This window comes from Talpa europaea (genome assembly GCF_964194135.1).
Source record: "Talpa europaea genome assembly, chromosome: 15".
NCBI lineage: Eukaryota > Metazoa > Chordata > Mammalia > Eulipotyphla > Talpidae > Talpa > Talpa europaea.
Window position 1 is genome coordinate 69,123,717 of NC_140083.1, and position 17,750 is coordinate 69,141,466.

Genomic DNA, 17,750 nt, shown 5'->3' on the forward strand with positions numbered 1-17,750 from the left:
AATCATTGATACTGTGGCCACTGAGGAGTGAAGTCTATGCCTCCATCTCTTGCATCTCACTGACCTTCATGACTTGCTTGTAGGCAACGCGATGCAGTGGAGGCAACACTGCTGATTCCCTGCACCAGGACAGAAAAGTCGTGCAGCCTCCCCAGCCTCACTGAGGACACATGCTTTAGGGGAGCTGCTCTGCTGAGCCTGTCCTAGGGAAAGCCACAGGCAGGGGGTCTGCCCTCCTGTCATTGAGCATCCTGGGTTCCCAGTTCAGGCAGCTCCAGCAATAGCGACATGAATCTAACAGACATAACTGCCAAACTGAGCTTCCCCAAATCCCTGACCCAGGAAATTACAGCAAAATAAAAATGCATTTTTGTTTCTGATGCTAACTTTTTTTTGGGGAAATTGGTAGCCAGCAATAGCAACCCAGGTACTTATGAGGCCTAACAAGGAAGAGAAATGCTTTTCTTCAACTAAGCTTCTCCTACAGAGAATTTAAAATGTGTGTCTGCAGGACTTGTCTATGGATGTTGAGAACGTGTTTATTCACAGGAGCCAAGACATCTTCCTTTGGGGTCAAGGAAGTAGGCAGAACTCAGAAGGGCTTAATAGCAGAAGGCTGCTGGGTCGGGGGAAATATTGATGAGAGGCTAAGGCATGAAGAATATGTGATTGGAAGAAGAAAAACGAAGTGATTGCTTTCCATAATCATAGTGTGAAGCAATGTGTATTCAGAAAACAAAAGTGAAAGATCTGTCCCTTTCAGAAAAGCTCTCAGTAGGTATTTGGAATATGTGAATGGCATGATTTGTAAAATCTGCACAAAACAGAAGAATACACATTATTCTTAAGGGCATGTAGGCCATTTACCAACATTGATTGTATGTTATGGCAAAATGAGTTCCAAATATTTTCAAAGGGAAAACTAAGAAGTCATAAAAATCATGTATGTTGACCACAGAGAATTAACCCAGAAAAAAAAGAAAACTGGTTAAAAAAAATTAGATTTGATTAATGTGTAATTCTCTTGCAATAAAACACCTACATTAAGAGTACATGTGGACACATTTTGACAAAAGTTTGTTCTATATAATCCACTCTTCAATCCGAAGCCAGTTTTCCCATACATCCTCTTCTGAGGGACCTGAGCACCCTGAGTGCATTTACCACCCCTCTCTCACCTGAGCAGATCACAGAGGCTGTGTTTCCAGGGCCGCAGTCAGGAGCACCCAGTGCAGTCATGGGGCAGTTCCACAAGGAGGCCTCAGCCCCTGAGCAGTGAAATCGGCCCCTCCAGACCTGGTCAGCTCCTCCCCTAGAAAGTGCTACTTTGGGGGTGGACAGGGCGACTCCACAGCCAAGCTGACGACACGCAACATGGGCATTGGCCAGACTCCAGTGGGAGGCGCAGAGTGAGCTCCAGTGCCCAGAAATATGCATCTCCACCTGTCCCTCACACTGAGAGCTGCCCTCGTTCATGAGTCGGATTTCTGTGTATGCTGGGAGGAGAAGATAGGACTTCAGCCAAAAGTCATGTGTTTCTTAGCCCATCAAAGAAAGCAGGGAAGGTGAATCCTGCTCTGTTCTCACCTGAGCAGACAAGGTGAACAGCCCCACGGTGGGGGCAGGTGCCTCCAGGACAGTGCACCCTGGGGCACAACTGGAGCTCTGGCTCCTGCCCCTTACACCGGAACTCCTCAGCAAAGATCCGTCCATCTGACTCTCTGAAGGGCACGCTTCCCAGCACAGATGCAGCCTTGCCGCACCCCAGTTGTGCACAGATGACCTGGGCAGTGGGGGATGTGAAGTTCCCGTCAGACACTGGAGTCCAGTCTCCTCTGGAATATACTTCCACTCGCCCTGAGCAGAGCCCACTCCCTCCAGTCAGACGTATAAATCCTAGAGAAAAGACAAGAGAGAGAGTGTTCACGACCTGTCAGTGGCATGGGAAATGGCATGTACAGGCAATGGTGTAAATATCTTTCTCTCTAAGGGCAGAGCGTGGAAAGAGATCTGACAGTCAGAATTGACTTTTCAAGAGTGAGTTTCTGAAGATAAGTCCAGAAGGATTTTCAGGGTCAGTTAGATGACTGAATCCCAAGAATATGTACATTTTGAGGTGTCAGAAATGTGAATTCCATATCTAGTCATCAGGAAGTTACAGGACCTGAGGCCATTGCTCTGTAGTGGGTGTTCAGACTTGCTCCCAAGATGTTTAGCCCAGAGTCAACAGAGCCTTGGCATTAAGGAGGCTAGAGGCCTGTTATCCAGACATAACTGCCACCCTGAGATTTCTGGCGTGACAGTTCTGGCCACTGTTATCTCAGAAGCTGGTCCTCTAGTGACTGAGGATTAGGAAATCCATGAGTCCTGGCCCATGAGAGCTTCCAGCCACAGACAGACTGATGTTCCAGGGAGGAAATAGACAATGTCCACTTCCATGGTTTCACATGCAATTTTTTGACAATTTTTGATGGCAAGAAATTCCAAGAACTTCTTAGGTGACCTGATTGTGAAAGAGGCTGTGCACAGATGAATTTGGATGTTCAGAAAGCTCAGAGTCACAATACAAGGAGAATTGATCTTAGAGTTTTCTCCTAAAACCCTGGGATTTGTCCATGAACTTGCTGGAGAGTGAGATCTCACTGGGAGATCATGAGACACAAATGTGCTGATCCCTTTCTACTACAGGTTTTTCTTTGTATTTTAATCCTATCACTATGTTAACTCTTTGTTCTGTCCTGTGTGAGTTCTTGAATAAGCAGCATACGATAAAAATAGTGAGAGGGAGAAGAGGGAAGCAAACAGGTCAGAATTTGGATTGCACCAGCCATAATAAGGATAAAAGATACAAAAACTTGGAGGAAATATTTGTCAAACAAGATATGAACACATTTTATCATCCTGTATTCCTCCCATCCTATCCCTGCACCCCATCCTATTACCACCACCTATCCCTGCAACCATTTCTCATTTCTTTCATGTAGACTGAAAAAACAATCTTAAGAGCTACAATTGGGTGGAAAGAAGAATAAAAAGGGCAGCAACGTTTGTATAAGTGGGGTGTGGGTGGGGTGTGTGGTAGGTTATGTTGGGAGTGGGTGAAGTTTAAACTTAATGAGGGAGACCACAGAAAGATTCATGATCATAATTTGGTCATTTAGGGACCATATTTTGGATAAAATGAAATGAAAATGTAAAATAACGAAAATTATAAAGAATATTTTTCATATGCATGTCTGGCTTCTGAGTGTGGAATATTAATTATGGACATGATAAAATTCTTTCTGGTAAAGGATTCTGCGTAAGTATGCAAACTGTGAAGTATGCATGACAGGATTTCAGAAGAATGAATCTAAATACATGCTACAGAAAGCAAAACAAAGCAGAATGACACACAGAAATTAAAGAATTTAAGGACAAAGGGGTTCACTTACATGAGTATGACTGGTGAGATTATAGCGTGTCTTTCATTTCTGACCCATTTCCATACCCAGAGAGGCCCAGGGCAGGACCCCCAATCTGGGCTAGTTGGGAGCTTGGCTGTATGCTTCTCATTCTAATTAAAGCATTTTTCTCATAACAGGTTGTTAGTTTCAATATTAAGCTCATGAAATGACAAACTCAGAGTAAGAAAGAAATATTCTTTATACTGTTACTTAATCTGACGTATATTAGATACCTAAATATATGTTGAATGATAAGTTCTCAAACAAATCAAGATAGAGCCTTCTGAAGCAAATTACTATTAATTCTTATTCTTTTTCTAATTGATTTTAAAACTCACATGGAAGAAATTGTAGGAAACTTATGAAATCAAAGATAGATGTGAAGGGATTAGATATCAAAAACATAACAATAGACAAAAGTGGGAGGAGTGAATATAAAATATCTAGTCATCTCAAAGATGTACACAGAAATTTAGTATTTGTAAAGGGAATATTTTAAATCATTGAAGAAGCTACATTATTCAGCAAATAATGTTGAAAACTTAGAGATAGATTTAAATATAATAAAATCATATTTCCACTTGATATTAATCTCAAAAATAAACTTATAGTAATTAAACATCTATATATAAGAAGCGAAGCAGAAAACTGAGAGAAAAAATAAATTGTATACATTCTTCTGGACAAAAAAGTTGACTGTAAGGAAAATCAATTCTAGGGTCTTCTTATTAACATGATCTTTTCCAACAAGCATGAATTCTAATGCTGGCCTATTATTTTAAACTCATTCACCTCTGTGATGTGACAGAAATTCTTTCACTCATCAATGACCTGATAGGACATTTTATTTATTTATGTATTTTGGTCTTTTTAATTTTATAAAATTTAATTATTCATTTTCTTACATCATTGTTCATTTTTGGAAATTATCTGATTTCTCCCCTTGGGAGTAACCCCCATAGTTTCACCGCCAATTCACCTGTGCACCATCACGCAGTCCCTTGTGCTCTTTCCTCCCTTGTTTTTACCTCCCCCTCACCCCCTCCACTGCTGTAGTCTGCAGATCAATGGCCAGCTTGCAAGTTTTCTCATTTCTGCAACCCTTTGCTCAATTTCTCTATATCCCACATGTAAGCGATGCCATCAGATATTTATCTTTTTCCTTGTGAATTATTTCCCTTAGCATAATTCCTTCCATCTCCACCCATGCTGCAGTAAATGGCAGAGTGTGATAGGAACATTTTAATATGTAGACAAGACTGGTACTATTAGTAAGAAGTAGAATTTTAATATTCCAATAATAGTATTCAGTTCACCACAGATAAACACCCAATTCTTTGGTATCATTTGTGTATTTATTGGAATGTAGATGCAGTTTCTGTACAACTGAGGGTCAAAGAAGGGCCTGGCTGATGTGGAGCATCATCCTGAGCTCCTGACAATCCCCTCTGAAATGTCAGGGTGAAGACTGGGCTCTCATTGACAGCTCCTGTCCTGCTCCTTGTCTGTTTACTGGAAATCAGTCTTACTGACTTGACCTGAAAAAATGTCAGGAAAAATTTCTAAAAATTTGCCAAAGTAGGTTAAATGGCAAGGGTAAAAAAAAAAAAACAAAACAGTTTTACCAAGGGCCACTGAAGTTGGATTAATCCATTTAACCTAACCCCACACAATCCTAAAGAACCTACATAAGGAAAACTGAAGGTAACAAAACCCCCTTTATTTGCAATGTTGCCTTGTAGAGAACTGGGCTCAGATCTGGGTCATAAATTTGAAGAGATGCAGACACACTGTTACTTCAATCAGAAAGATCAGAGGCACCCAGACCCACACCAAACAACGGCTCTTTCATTGATAAAGATCAATGTGTTTAAAGAGATGTAAATAATATTGAAGATCTGCAGGGACTTTGTCCTTATTTTAGGCCAGAGAAGCAGAAACCAGGGACATTCTGTCACAAGAACCACAGTGTCAAGGTCACAGAATTGGCGCACACTCTGGCCTCCAGACATAGCTTCTTTGGTAACTGTTATTTTTTTTAAAGATTTATTTATTTATACAAGAACCGGGGTACAGGCCAGATGTGCGGGAGGGTGAGAGGATTCACCAGAGACAGAGTGGGGAACAGAACAGGCAGACTGACTGAAACACACTGCTGAGGGGAGCAGCGGGCAAGACAGGAGAGGTCTGCCCCGCCATGTGGGACCCTCACCAGCCAGCCGGGATGGAACTGGCGCTGCAGAGGCTGCCGACAGCTTCACAGCGCTGCGCTCAACACCTGCGCCAACAGGGAGGCCCTTTGGTAACTATTTTATGCTCCTGACTGCAGCTCCATATCCCAGCTTCCTGCACAACAGCTCATGTTCCTTCAGGCACAGCATTTAGTTATGTCTGACCCTCTCTCCTTGGTGCTTCACCCCTCCTATCCTCTCACATCAGTGAGAGGATTTCAATGTAGCACATGTGCAAGGGAGACATCAACTGAGTCATAGGTGGGATCTCTGGAGCCAATCTCCAGGAATCTGTTCTTTCTGCCCAAACCTGAGTCTGGAAAGCCCCAATTTTCTACATCTCAGCTTCTTCTTGGGGCTGTTTCGGTCAGAGGATGTTTCTCTCTCACTGTTTTAGCCTTTGGACTTGGTTTTCTCTAGGGAAGCAAGAGAGCAATGATAACGAAATTGGTTTTCATCACTTTTCTTTCTTCATTCCTTCCACTCAGTAAAGAGTTCCTCCTCTGTCCTCCCTGCAGCTGTGACTCATCTGCATCCAAACCAACTCTCAGGGCCCCTGACCAGCAGCCTCACCTGCCTCTGAACCTTCCAGGTTCTCATCCATCCTCCAGGCTCTGACTCCTCTATTGGAAGAAAGAAAACCCAGGGTGCCTGAGATGTGGGAAATGTCTCCACAGGATTGGTATTTGCCCATCAGGGAACCACAAAGGTTGAGGTATCTTCCTTGAAGACCAAACTAAACCTCTACCCTTGGGACAATGGGGCTTCCCCTCACCTTGGAAAGCCAAAGGTGGTCATGGAGACCTTCCTGTCAAGGGCAGCAAAGGGTAAGGAGAGAGGTTTACAGGGGATAATGAAGTGAGGCAAGACTGAGACTTTTATTGGGAAATGATGAAAATGAAGACAGAGGGGAGCTTCAGAGGAGGCATCTCCAAACAGCACAAGTTGCTAAATGAGTAGAGAGAGGCGATATTGAGATGCCCCTTCATATTATTTGATTCAAAATACAATTGTCATTTTAGAGTTGCCATTCAAGAAAATTTTCTAAGTGCTGGGAATGTGAATTATAAAAAATCAATGTTCTATGGATTGAGCTAGAAGGGATCATGCTCAGCGAAATAAGTCAGAAAGAAAAAGAAAAATACCGGATGATGTCACTTATAGCAGGAATTTAGAAAACCTAAACAAGGGACCAATTAAAAGACTAATAAATGGGCCTCCCCTGGTGGCGCAGGCGGTTGAGCACCGCGCTGTGAAGCTGTCCGCAGCCTCTGCAGTTCCAGTTTGATCCTGGCTGGCCGGAGAGGGTCCCACATGGCGCAGCAGATCTCTCCTGTCGCGCCCGCTGCTCCCCTTAGCAGTGTATTTCGTCAGTCTGCCTGTTCTGTTCCCCGCTCTGTCTCTGGTGAATCCTCTCACCCTCCCGCACATCCGGTCTGTGCACTGGTTCTTGTATAAATAAATTAATTAATTAAAAAAAAGACTAATTAATTCAAAGTAAAAATCAAAATCAACAAGCAACTATAAACCAGAGACACACTATGGGGGGGTGGGGGTTGTAGGTGCGTGGGGCGGGGAGAGGAAGGACTAGGGTCAAAATAAGGGGGGGGTGCAATTGTATGGGAAATGTAACCAAAATGAAAATGCATACATTGTGCAAAAGTGAAAAATAATGTAAGAATTATAGAAAATAAAAAAATTACAAAATGAAAAAAAAAAAGCAATGTTCTTCTCTTTGCAGGTGATAACTTCTAGTAGAGGAAAAGTAACCAATAGACAGTTCTAAGTCTTTTGTAAAAATTAGAAGACACTGGGACAGCATAGTACAAGGGGAACTGCTGCTTCAAAAGGCAATTTATTGGGCCTCCCCAGTGGCGCAGCGGTTGAGCGCTGGGTTGCGAAGATGCTCGCGGCCTCTGTGGCGCCAGTTCGATCCCCGGCTGCTCCCCGGCCACCAGTGGAGGGTCCCACATGGCACGCAGACCTCTCCTGCCTCCCGCTGCTCCCCTCAGCAGTGTACTTCGGTCCTTCTGCCTGCTCTGCTCCCTGCTCTGGCTCTGGTGAATTCTCTGTCCCTCCCGCGCTTCTGAATGTACCCAGTGCATGTATAAACAAACAAACAAAACTAAACAAACAAATAAATAAATAAATAAAAACATGCCTCTATTAAAAAAAAAGATTTATAAAAAAAAAAAAGGCAATTTATTTACATGAATCAAGCCCACCTCAGGCAAAATGAAAGTTGTGGCCAGATATGTCCTTGTCTGGCTACTTGCTGTAAAGCACCCTGTGCCTTCAGGCATGGATGGCAGCTCCTCACATCCCTGAATGTTCAGTGCTGCTCAGGGAACCCTGCGTGTCCTCTCAGTTCTCCTGACCCTCCCCTTCCCTTCCATATTCTATAAACTGCTTCCTCATCTTTGAAAATTATGATTGTCCCCTCAGTCCCATTCTTCTCAAATCCCCCAATGCAATTAATTTTGAAACCATCAAATAAAATAAATCTATGATATTTTTCCATAAAACACAAAAATTAACATTTTATTGCCTCTAGTATTGACTCTTCAGTGCATGGCTAAGTGTGCCTCCAAAGTTTAAGTTTACACAAAATTTTGAAAGAAAAGAGAGCGTAATTTCCAGTAGCAATGAGTGATGATCTATGACACCAAGTATTTCCTCTACAGCATTTTGGCTATACTGGCCAAAGAACTATGAATATTTATGCTTACATTTAGAAAGAATACATTATATGTGCTCTGCTCTTACTAACCCAATGCTAAACTGCACTCACAGTATCCATACTGAAACTATTAACCAGGGAAAGTGCATCCTCATTCTGTTCCTCCCACTAATAGTCTCACGCTACAAGAGGAGTTTGTGTGGGGATTTATGTATGTTTACTCTTACAAAAAGTAAATTATAAAAGAATCATGAAGATTAATCAGGATAATAGAATAAGTTAATTTGTCAGGTAAGATCAGTAAAGAAGAAAGGATTAGCAATTTTGTTAGGAGTAAAAAACACTCATCAGTCACAGAAGCTTTGTGTCCTTGGAACTGTGGAGAAATGGAGTGTGTCTCAGAATTCTCTGGCCCATCTATCTCTGCTGTCCCAACAGATACCAGCCTCCTAGGAAATTTCCATTCCCTCCTAGCAAGGAAAATTTACTGACCATACCTGAGCAGATGACTCCTGCATCCTCGGAATGACGGCAGTTGTGTTCCCCCCAGCCCTGAGACGGGCAATTCCACACGTGGGATTCCTTTCCTGTGCACTGCAGCTCGTCCAGCCAGATGCTCCCTGATCCCTTCCCGAAGTGAGCAGAGACCATGGCATTGAGGGCCTCCCCACAGCCCAGCTGTCTGCACACCACGTGGGCATCACGCAGATCCCAGCTGTCATCACAGATGGTGCCCCAGGAGCCCTGGTGAAGGATCTCCACTCTGCCGGCGCAGGGATGGCCTCCGTCCACCAGGCGGAGCTGTGTGCTGTCTGCGGAGAGAGAGTCGGGCCAATGGGGCATCTCATTGGAAAGGAGAAGGCTTTCCTGGTCCTGGGGGACCTTCACCTAAACAGTTGGCAGCATCCTCCGCTAAGGCTGCAGAGCCTGCTGGTGGAGACAGTGCTTGCACTCAGGCAGCACCTGGTTTCTTACAGCAGGTACCAGAGCAATAAAGGTGAAAATAGGAAAGAACAGGAGAAAGGTAGCTGAAAACAACTAGTGAGCAGTCTGAGAGAGCAGGTGTGACCAGGTCCTGTCAGAGTAACCCTGATGTAGAGTCTGCTGGCATCTGAGATGTCCAGAGATGTCAGAATCCCTGCCCTGAGCAGTTAAATTAGTGCAGAGTGGCTGTAAAGGACTACTAGCTGGTGGGTTCCTTATAAATCACACCCACTTCCTGGTAATCGAATTAAAGGGAACTTTTGTGAGCTTATCAGAATACTCATAGACAGCCATGAAACCCGTTCCAGTGACAGCTTTGCTTGGTATAGTCACTCGCAGCTGGAAATTGAATGGATCATGAGACAGGCCATGATTTACCCAGAGTATTTCATTTATGGTTCTAGGCTCCAGAATGAACTTCTCTTTGAGTAGTCAGGACCACCTCACTTGAGAGATGATGTCAGATGAAACTAACATTGGCCAGAGACACTGGGCATCAAACATCTGCTTCCTCCTCAAAACAATATAATGTCTACTTGACTTCATGTCAGGGATTTTCTTTATTTAAAATTTGGAATTATTCATTTTGTAGGGGAAAGTATCTCTAATCCCACCACACAGCAGAAACAGGTTATATTCCTGAGCTGAAAACATTCAAGCAGTTGTGACAGATTCTCTGTATTATTATTTTCTCCTTTTGATAAATGAAAAAAGTGATACACCCAGAGGTTAAATAATGTGTCAATATTGCAATTTAAGTAAATGATGAAATAGAGATAAAAGCTAGAGCTTCTGCTAAAATAAATAATGGAGGAGTTGTAGGTTTTAACTCCATTCCATGACTGAATTAAAGTAAGTGCTGGTGCTGGAGGGTGAAATAGGAGACTTGAAGGCCATGTCCCTAGAGAAGGTCATCTCACAAATATTTGCCCAGTGCATGTGTTGTGAGGGCAGGAGGCCAAAGCATGTCAAAACTCTTGGAAAGCAGAGTGGCTATTCCTTTATTCTTTTGGTGCTGAGCTACCAAAATATCTAGCCTTACATCTGAATTCTGAGTTCCCAGAATGCCCTTTCCACAGGCATTGAGATAAGCAGAGATAGACTGAGTGTCACCCAAACTTCCAGTGAGGCTTGTTCCAGCTCAGGTCAGGTCTGGGTTACAGTTCGATATCTGGGTGCTCAGCAGCCCCTGCCTCACCTGCCTAGCTGAACAAAAGATGATGCTTCCAAGTGTCAGAAAATATATCTGGTGTTTCCTATTTTTTCATACACAAATTTTAACATTAAATATAAAGTTACATGGCACATAGAAAGATGGGCCCACATGACATAGTGAAAAAGAAAACAATATAAGAGAAGTTAGAAACACACACAATAAATACGTTGAAGTTAGCAGATAAGAGTTTTAACTATGATTCATGGATTCAGTGAATAAGAGGAAAAAAGACAAGAAACAGTTCAAAAGAAAAGAATTTAACATAGAAATGCAAATATATTGAAAATATCAAAATAACAGTTGCCAACTAAAAACAAAACATCAATGGGTAAGAGGTGAATGAATTAGTTTAAAACAATTTTATAGAACTCAAGACAGAATTGTGAATTAGAGGAGTCCTAGAGAGGAGGGAAGATGAAATGAGGAGAAGGGAGAGGAGGACAGACAGAGACAGAGAACAGTGAAGTTGTATTTGAAGAGATTATGGTTGAGAATTTAAAAACATGTATGAAAGCTATGACTCACATTTTCAAGAAATTCTGAGAATACCAGGGAAGATATGAAATCCCCAACACCTTGTAAAGCTGACAAAAATCACAGCAAAAGAGGAATATTACTGTTTAATGAAAAAAGAAGACCTAAAATTGGAGAGAAAGGGCATGTAAAGCACGTGAGTCAATTAAAAGTAAGTGGTAGATACTCACTCAACCATATCAGCAACTGCATTTAAAGTAAATGGATTAGATACTTCAATTAAAAGCAAATCGAAATAAAACTACGCAATTCAAGTAAATGTTACCTGTCTATCAGAAAAGGGCGAAGAAAGTTGAGAATAAAATGATGGGAAAATATATATACTATGGAAACATTGTTAAAACACACATTGATGAATGTCCTATAGACCAGATGAAAGTTGTAGGTGACTGGGAAGATAAATTTAAAATATTTCCATGACTCTCTTCTATGAGACAAGCCTTTATTAAAGCAGGGACTTCACATTCAGAAAGGATGACAGGGAGCGGCAGGTCCTGACTGCTGTGCCAAGCTCAGGGGAGTCAGTGCTCTTTGGCACCTGATACCAGGACTGCATTAAACAAGGAGATGGGGCAACTCGTGTGAGCCTATACTTGAGTCATATGCTCTTTTTTTTTTTTTTTAAGATTTATTTATTTTTATATAAGAACCAGGGTACAGGCCAGATGCACAGGAGGGTGAGAGGATTCACTGGAGACAGAGAGGGGAACAGAACAGGCAGACTGATGAAATACACTGATGAGGGGAGCAGCGGGCGAGACAGGAGAGGTCTGCCGTGCCATGTGGGATTCTCGTTGGCTGGCTGAACTGCATTGCAGAGGCTGCAAACAGCTTCACAATGCGGCGCTCAACCACCTGTGCCACCAGGGAGGACCTTGAGTCATGTGCTCTTAACAGATATTGTCTCTGAGGAGAAATCATGCTTGTCAGAGTGAAGTGTGATTTCTTCTTGGTAAATGAACTCATTGCTTTCACAGCTAGAGAGGCCAAATGGAATCAGCACCAATTTTATATTTCATTTTCAGAGTGCACTTCTACCCCTAAGAACCTCAAAGCCTGCAAGGGACACCTGTCCTCACAAAGGGTCAGTCATCAGGAATAGAAGTTTCAAGAAATATAAGTGAGGATCAGACTCCTATTGAGAGGAGAATTTCCCAAAGAAGAGAGAGAGAGAGAGATTTCTGAGTGGAGGGGCTTGAAATCAGGAGGAAACAGGGGTGGAGAGGAAGGAGCATCTAGAGCAGCCAGGCCCAAGGCACATACCTGAAAGACTGGCTGACCAGGATGTGCCAGATCATTGTCAAGTCAGGGCTCAACACTGTTATCTTGGACTCTGCTGTCAGGGGCCCAGAGATGAGTAGATATCATGTAGGTTCTGGGGGGACTACAGGGAGAAAACCCATCTAAGGACATTCACAAGTTCAGGGCTCTTCCTCAACAGCAGACCCTTAAGATGCCACAGACACAAAAGAGATCCCACTGGGACGGGGAACACTTGCCCAGAGGGACCCATCCTGGTCTCACAGGCCACATTCCTCTGCCTGCAGTGCTTATCTCAGTCCCCCCAGGGACACCTACATTTCCATCACCCCCCCTGGGGTGAAAGACCATGGAGTCAACATGTAGAAAGGGAAACACCACAGGCAGGGAGACAACTGCCAGCACCCTGTGTTGGGGGATGACAGTAAAGCAGAAAAACGTTTGAGCTGTGGGTTTGTGGGGAAGAAAAAAGCAAGGTACAGGCAGGTTTTGATTGCAGGTGCAGGGGTATCTGGGGGGGCGGTAATTAAAGTTTCTACTGGGAGGGTTTTCTTTAAAGGTATCCATATCTGCCCTCATCACAGACATATACACAAACATCACCACTATCACTTCACCACAAATCCAGCCATCTGCCTTAGAGTGTGATTCTGTGGACCCCTTTCTAGGAAGCTGACGTGCCTGGCAGACATGCTCCTGCTCATACATTCACCCTTCATATGCTCTTCAAACTTTCCTTATACACACCTGTCTCTGTCTCTCTCTCTCTTGCTCTCTTTGTCTCATCCTTATGCTAACAGAGCAGAAACGCAAAATCCTGTTGTGGAGCAATCCTGTTGGGGAGATTCAGTACTGGGTGCAGGAAGGAATCTGAGAGATGCAGCCTCAGGATGTCACTCAGTCATAATCCATTAGAGGAAAACTGGGAAGTCATCAAATATTTTCATTATTTTGAAATGTTATTGAGGAGGACTGAACACAGATTCTGGTCAATCTGAGAACAAGCATTGAATATGGCCAACATCTCACAGCCAATCTAGAAAAGCAGAGGCCCCTCAGGGAAAAAATGAACATTCACTGTCACTAAAGATCACATTTGGTCAAAACCAAGGGGTCAGAGAGAAGTTGCCTTGGCAATCCAGGGCTCACCCCCCAGAGTCTGAGAACTGATCCAGTGTCTCTGCTGATCTTAGGAAGTGAGGCTCTGCTTACCTTGGGCGCTCGCTAGGATGGTGGAGAGGAGAAAGCCAAGTCCTGTGAGAAAGAAGTGTCCATTCAAGGTAGTTCTGAGCCTCATGTTATCAGGTAACAGCCTCAGTTTCCCCAAATATACAAAGAACCCCCTCAGTCCTTATTGGGGGCTTCTTCTCACAGCAGGGGTTTATATAGTCCCACCCCCTGACTTTGCCATCTTCCAGAGCCAATAGAAACCCTGTTGAACATCGTCCCTGCATCAAACGCTCCATAAACGGAAACTTTCTGAGGCTCAAACACCAATTAGATGCTCTATCTGAGATGTCTCCTTATATGAGAGGCGAGGTTTTCTGACACCAGGTGTCATCTGGCCCCACAGCGGACACAGAAAAGCTGAATTAGTGAAAGATGCGTGACTGACTCTCTCACCCGGGTCTGGTTCAGTGACTGGTTCAGCTCAGCTGGGAGGGGTCAGGTGGTGCTGATGGTTCTGGGTCAGCTCCACCACCCATGGGCCCACGTAAAGAGGACTGTTTTAATGAACCTACATCTCCTGAGTCAAGTGCCCAACAAGTTGTGGCTACAAAGAAACAAGAAGAATCTACGGTGAGAACAAAAAATCAGATGAGATGAGTAGGAAACTGGTTTAGAATGAAAAGTTCCGGACCTCCCCTGGTGGCGCAGTGGTTGAGTGCTGGGCTGCGAAGCTGCCCACAGCCTCTGCAGCACGGACGCAACAGACCTTTCCTGCAGTACCCGCTGCTTCCCTCAGCAGTGTATTTCGCCTGTTCTGTTCCCCACTCTGGCTCTGGTGAATTCTCTCACACTCCGTGCTTCTGACTGTACCCAGTGCTTATATAAATAAATAAACAAATCTTTAAAAAAAAAATAGAATGAAAAGTTCTTTGGGGAAAAACATTGAGATTGGCATTAAGGGAACACAATCACTATCCTTATAGGGTGGGAGGGTCCCCTTTTTCTACTTCTAGTTTGTAAAGAAAGCCTCATAATATATGGGGTTTCAGATGCAGCTGGTATAAAGTCTGTCTGTCTTTCCTTCCGTCACATATTTACCCCTCAAAACTAACATGACCAGTACAGACACCTCACCAGTGCTGGGAGCCATGCTACTCATGTTGTCTGACAGAGGTCTGGGCATGGGGCAGATTCCTGAAAAGTCAGGAATCTCGTTAGCTGACTCCTGCAGATTCTTCTTATTTGTTTATGGCTAGTTTCTACCATGGTTAATATACGCTTTTAAAAGTAAAACTGCAAATGCTGCTTGATCAATTACTGAATAACCAATTTGATGGCAAATGGCACTGAGTGATACAAATATTACATTTTTTATAAAATTAGTAATCCTCTGCCAAAAGGCAGTAATTCAACATTTGGCCTCACATTAGCAAGTGAAAAACTTCTGGGAACAAAAGGCTGTAAACATCCCTAGGCCAAGTCTTTAATATGGATATGTGGTCTTTTGAGGTGAGGGCTAAATGAAGAAGAAAATTCTTTTACTTTAAAGTTAAAGATAGCAGTTGGGTGGCAGACATGAGCCGTGCACCAAGTGTAAGAAAATTCCTGATACCAGGAGGCGCCATAGACGGCTCCTGCTAAATTCTTCCTGTTTGTTTAGGGCTGATTCTCCTGGAGGTGACAATTGGTATGGTAGCTGTTAGAGTGTGCATTCAAGAATAAGTCAGCAACAATTTTGTGACTGGTTGAGCTAATAACCATGGCAGCACAAATAATGCACTTGGAAATAGTCTATGTTACAACTACTGATATGTCAGATATTAACCATTCTGGAAACCAAAAGCTATAACCATCTCCTGCCCTGCCTCCAATAAAATATTTGAAGTTCTTTAAACAACAATCAGCAATCTTACAGAAAAAGGAATTTTCGCTTGATCTTAAAGTTAGATGCGGTAACTAGGCTGACGAGATAAGTATAGGAATAATAGGTAGAAAAACTCTTGTGAAATTAGGAGAATTCCTCCCTTAATTGAGAGCTTGGGGCTAGGGAAAAGTCAATGCAGCTTCCCTCCCCCAGATAACTTCTTGTCCTTTGCTTCCCCTTGTCCTTAGTTAATTGTTTACCATGGTAAGCACAGAAATGTTAGTTTCAGTCATACAAGTTTTTTACTAGTAATAGAATGACTGTTTGGTTATTTAAGGTAAATGACTATTCTAAGAACACTTTTGTTTAGCAACTGTGCCTTCTTTAAAACAAAGAATAATAAATGTCACAACCTCTGCAGGAGGGCAAAATAGACCCTTGGCTATTCTTGAAAAAGATGTGATGATTGTTATCTTCCTGCCTTAATGCATATGCTTATGCACTCTCATGGTTTGCTTGAGATGTATAAATACAGAGCTGCAGAGACCCTCAACAGGATGATGCCTGCACCCTGACCAAGTGTTTGCATCTCCTCACTCCCCCTCCCCCTCATTTCCACAATTACACCAACCCCATCCCATCCTTGAGGAGCCCCTGACACCCAGGCTGCTGCGGCTGGCTCTCACGTAGCACACCAGGAATAAACTATACTTCCCTGGGATACGGTGGGTCTATACATTATAACATAACTACAAAATTCACCCCATTTCACAATGTGGCAATCTGCACCTGGCAGCCCATTCTGTAATGGTTAGTAAAAGCATGACCTTCTTCTCCGGGGTCCTCTTTATGGACATTTCAATCCCTCTGCCTCCCCTTCCTCCTTTCATTTTCATATGAGCCTCTTATTCAACTTCCATATTCTCATCTGGCCTCCTTGAGGCCAAATAAGATGGCGTCATTACAGTGCTTAGAAATGGAAACCTTTGGACACAAATTGCTTGAGCTCATTCTTGCTGACAACAAAACAGCCTTTATCATTTTATCAAATTAACAATTTCTTTATTAAAATACAAATGACAAGTGGACCTCCCTGGAGGGTCAAGGGGTTAAGCACAGACTGTGAAGCTTTCCACAGCCTCTGCAGCATGAGTTTGATCCTCAGCAGGCCAGGGAGCTATCCACGTGGCGCAGCAGACCTCTCCTACTTCGCCTGCTGCTCCCCTCAGCAGTGTTTTTAGTCAGTCTGTCTGTTCTGTTCACTACTCTGCCTCTGGTGAGTTCCTCTCACACCCGCACCTCTGGCCTGTACCCATTTCTTGTATGCATAAATAAATAAATCTTTAAAAAATAGATATAAATGACAAATGTCACTGTGTCTATTTAAGGTGTGTACTGATGTTAGGGGGAAAAGGATGTCCTAAAGCTAATTCCATTCAGGCTTTGTGGACTCCACCCCCCCACCCCAGACGAAAGCCAAAAGACACTGGGAACTCCATATCCCATCACCACCAAAGGGAAGGTGGCTGGGACCTGAGGGTGGGGTTAAGCAGCCAGGTTGGTATAAAGCCAGGTTGGTATAAAGCCCAGAAACATGGGCTTTGGAGGGGATCCCCCATTTTGGCTCTCCGCCAGCTTGTAGTGTCCGGCCAGCTCTGAGAATGCCTTTGGGTTTCCAGGTCGGTGGATCGGGTAGGACACATTAAAGACTTTATTTCCCTATTTTCTCCATGAGTTGTACATTTCCTTAATTCCCTTTCCCTTTTAAATAAACCTTTTATTAACCTTTTGTGTGTGCCTGTAGTGGAGTATTAGTAAGTCCCTTTTAAGCGCGTGGGTGAGGACCCACAGCCACGCAACCCGTTTTATATCAGGGTTGCCCTATAACATTGATACACTTATACATGCATCATGTATGTATATATTTATGGATTTATACATATATGTGTATAACATATGGAGGTGACTGTTGTGCCCAAGGTCAGCAGACTCGGCGAGCATAGCCTCCAAGAACCCAAAGACAGCTGATGCAAACACAAAAGGGAGTTTATTTCAGACTCGAGTCCGGGTTCAAGGCACCTACCAACGCAGTGGCAGATACCGAGAGCCCCGAACAAAGGAAGCAGGGGTCTTTCAATAAGGTTAAATTATGCTGGCAGTTACTCATTGGCTACAAGGGTGCGTTCTCCAACTTTGCCAGGCTATCATTCTAAGCTGACTGGCCAGGCCAAGATGCAGCTCCAACTTGCAGCTCCAATGACAGCAAGTTCACCCTCATTGGTGACCAGAGAGTAAGGGTGGAGTGAGGGTCCAAACTATCTCTGGAATGCAGTCTTTTCCCGGGACAGCAAGACCTGCAAGACCT

General features: G+C 43.5%; 2 protein-coding genes across 2 annotated transcripts in view; both read right to left on the minus strand.

Annotated features, from left to right (window-relative positions):
• The window catches only part of LOC311185461 (antigen WC1.1-like), a gene marked incomplete at both ends in the record, with an annotated part of 64,173 nt that extends 57,892 nt beyond the window's left edge, over positions 1-6,281 (minus strand). The window contains one exon of the mRNA XM_084256086.1: positions 6,251-6,281. Coding sequence (XP_084112212.1) covers positions 6,251-6,281 — 31 coding nt within the window. The remainder of the gene's footprint in view (positions 1-6,250) is intronic.
• A 190-nt stretch (positions 6,282-6,471) lies between these two features.
• LOC311185462 (antigen WC1.1-like) overlaps positions 6,472-17,750 on the minus strand; it is a gene marked incomplete at both ends in the record, with an annotated part of 85,142 nt that continues 73,863 nt past the window's right edge. Inside the window, 2 exon segments of the mRNA XM_084256087.1 lie at positions 6,472-6,485; positions 8,855-9,169. Of these exon segments, the coding sequence (XP_084112213.1) occupies positions 6,472-6,485; positions 8,855-9,169 (329 nt within the window).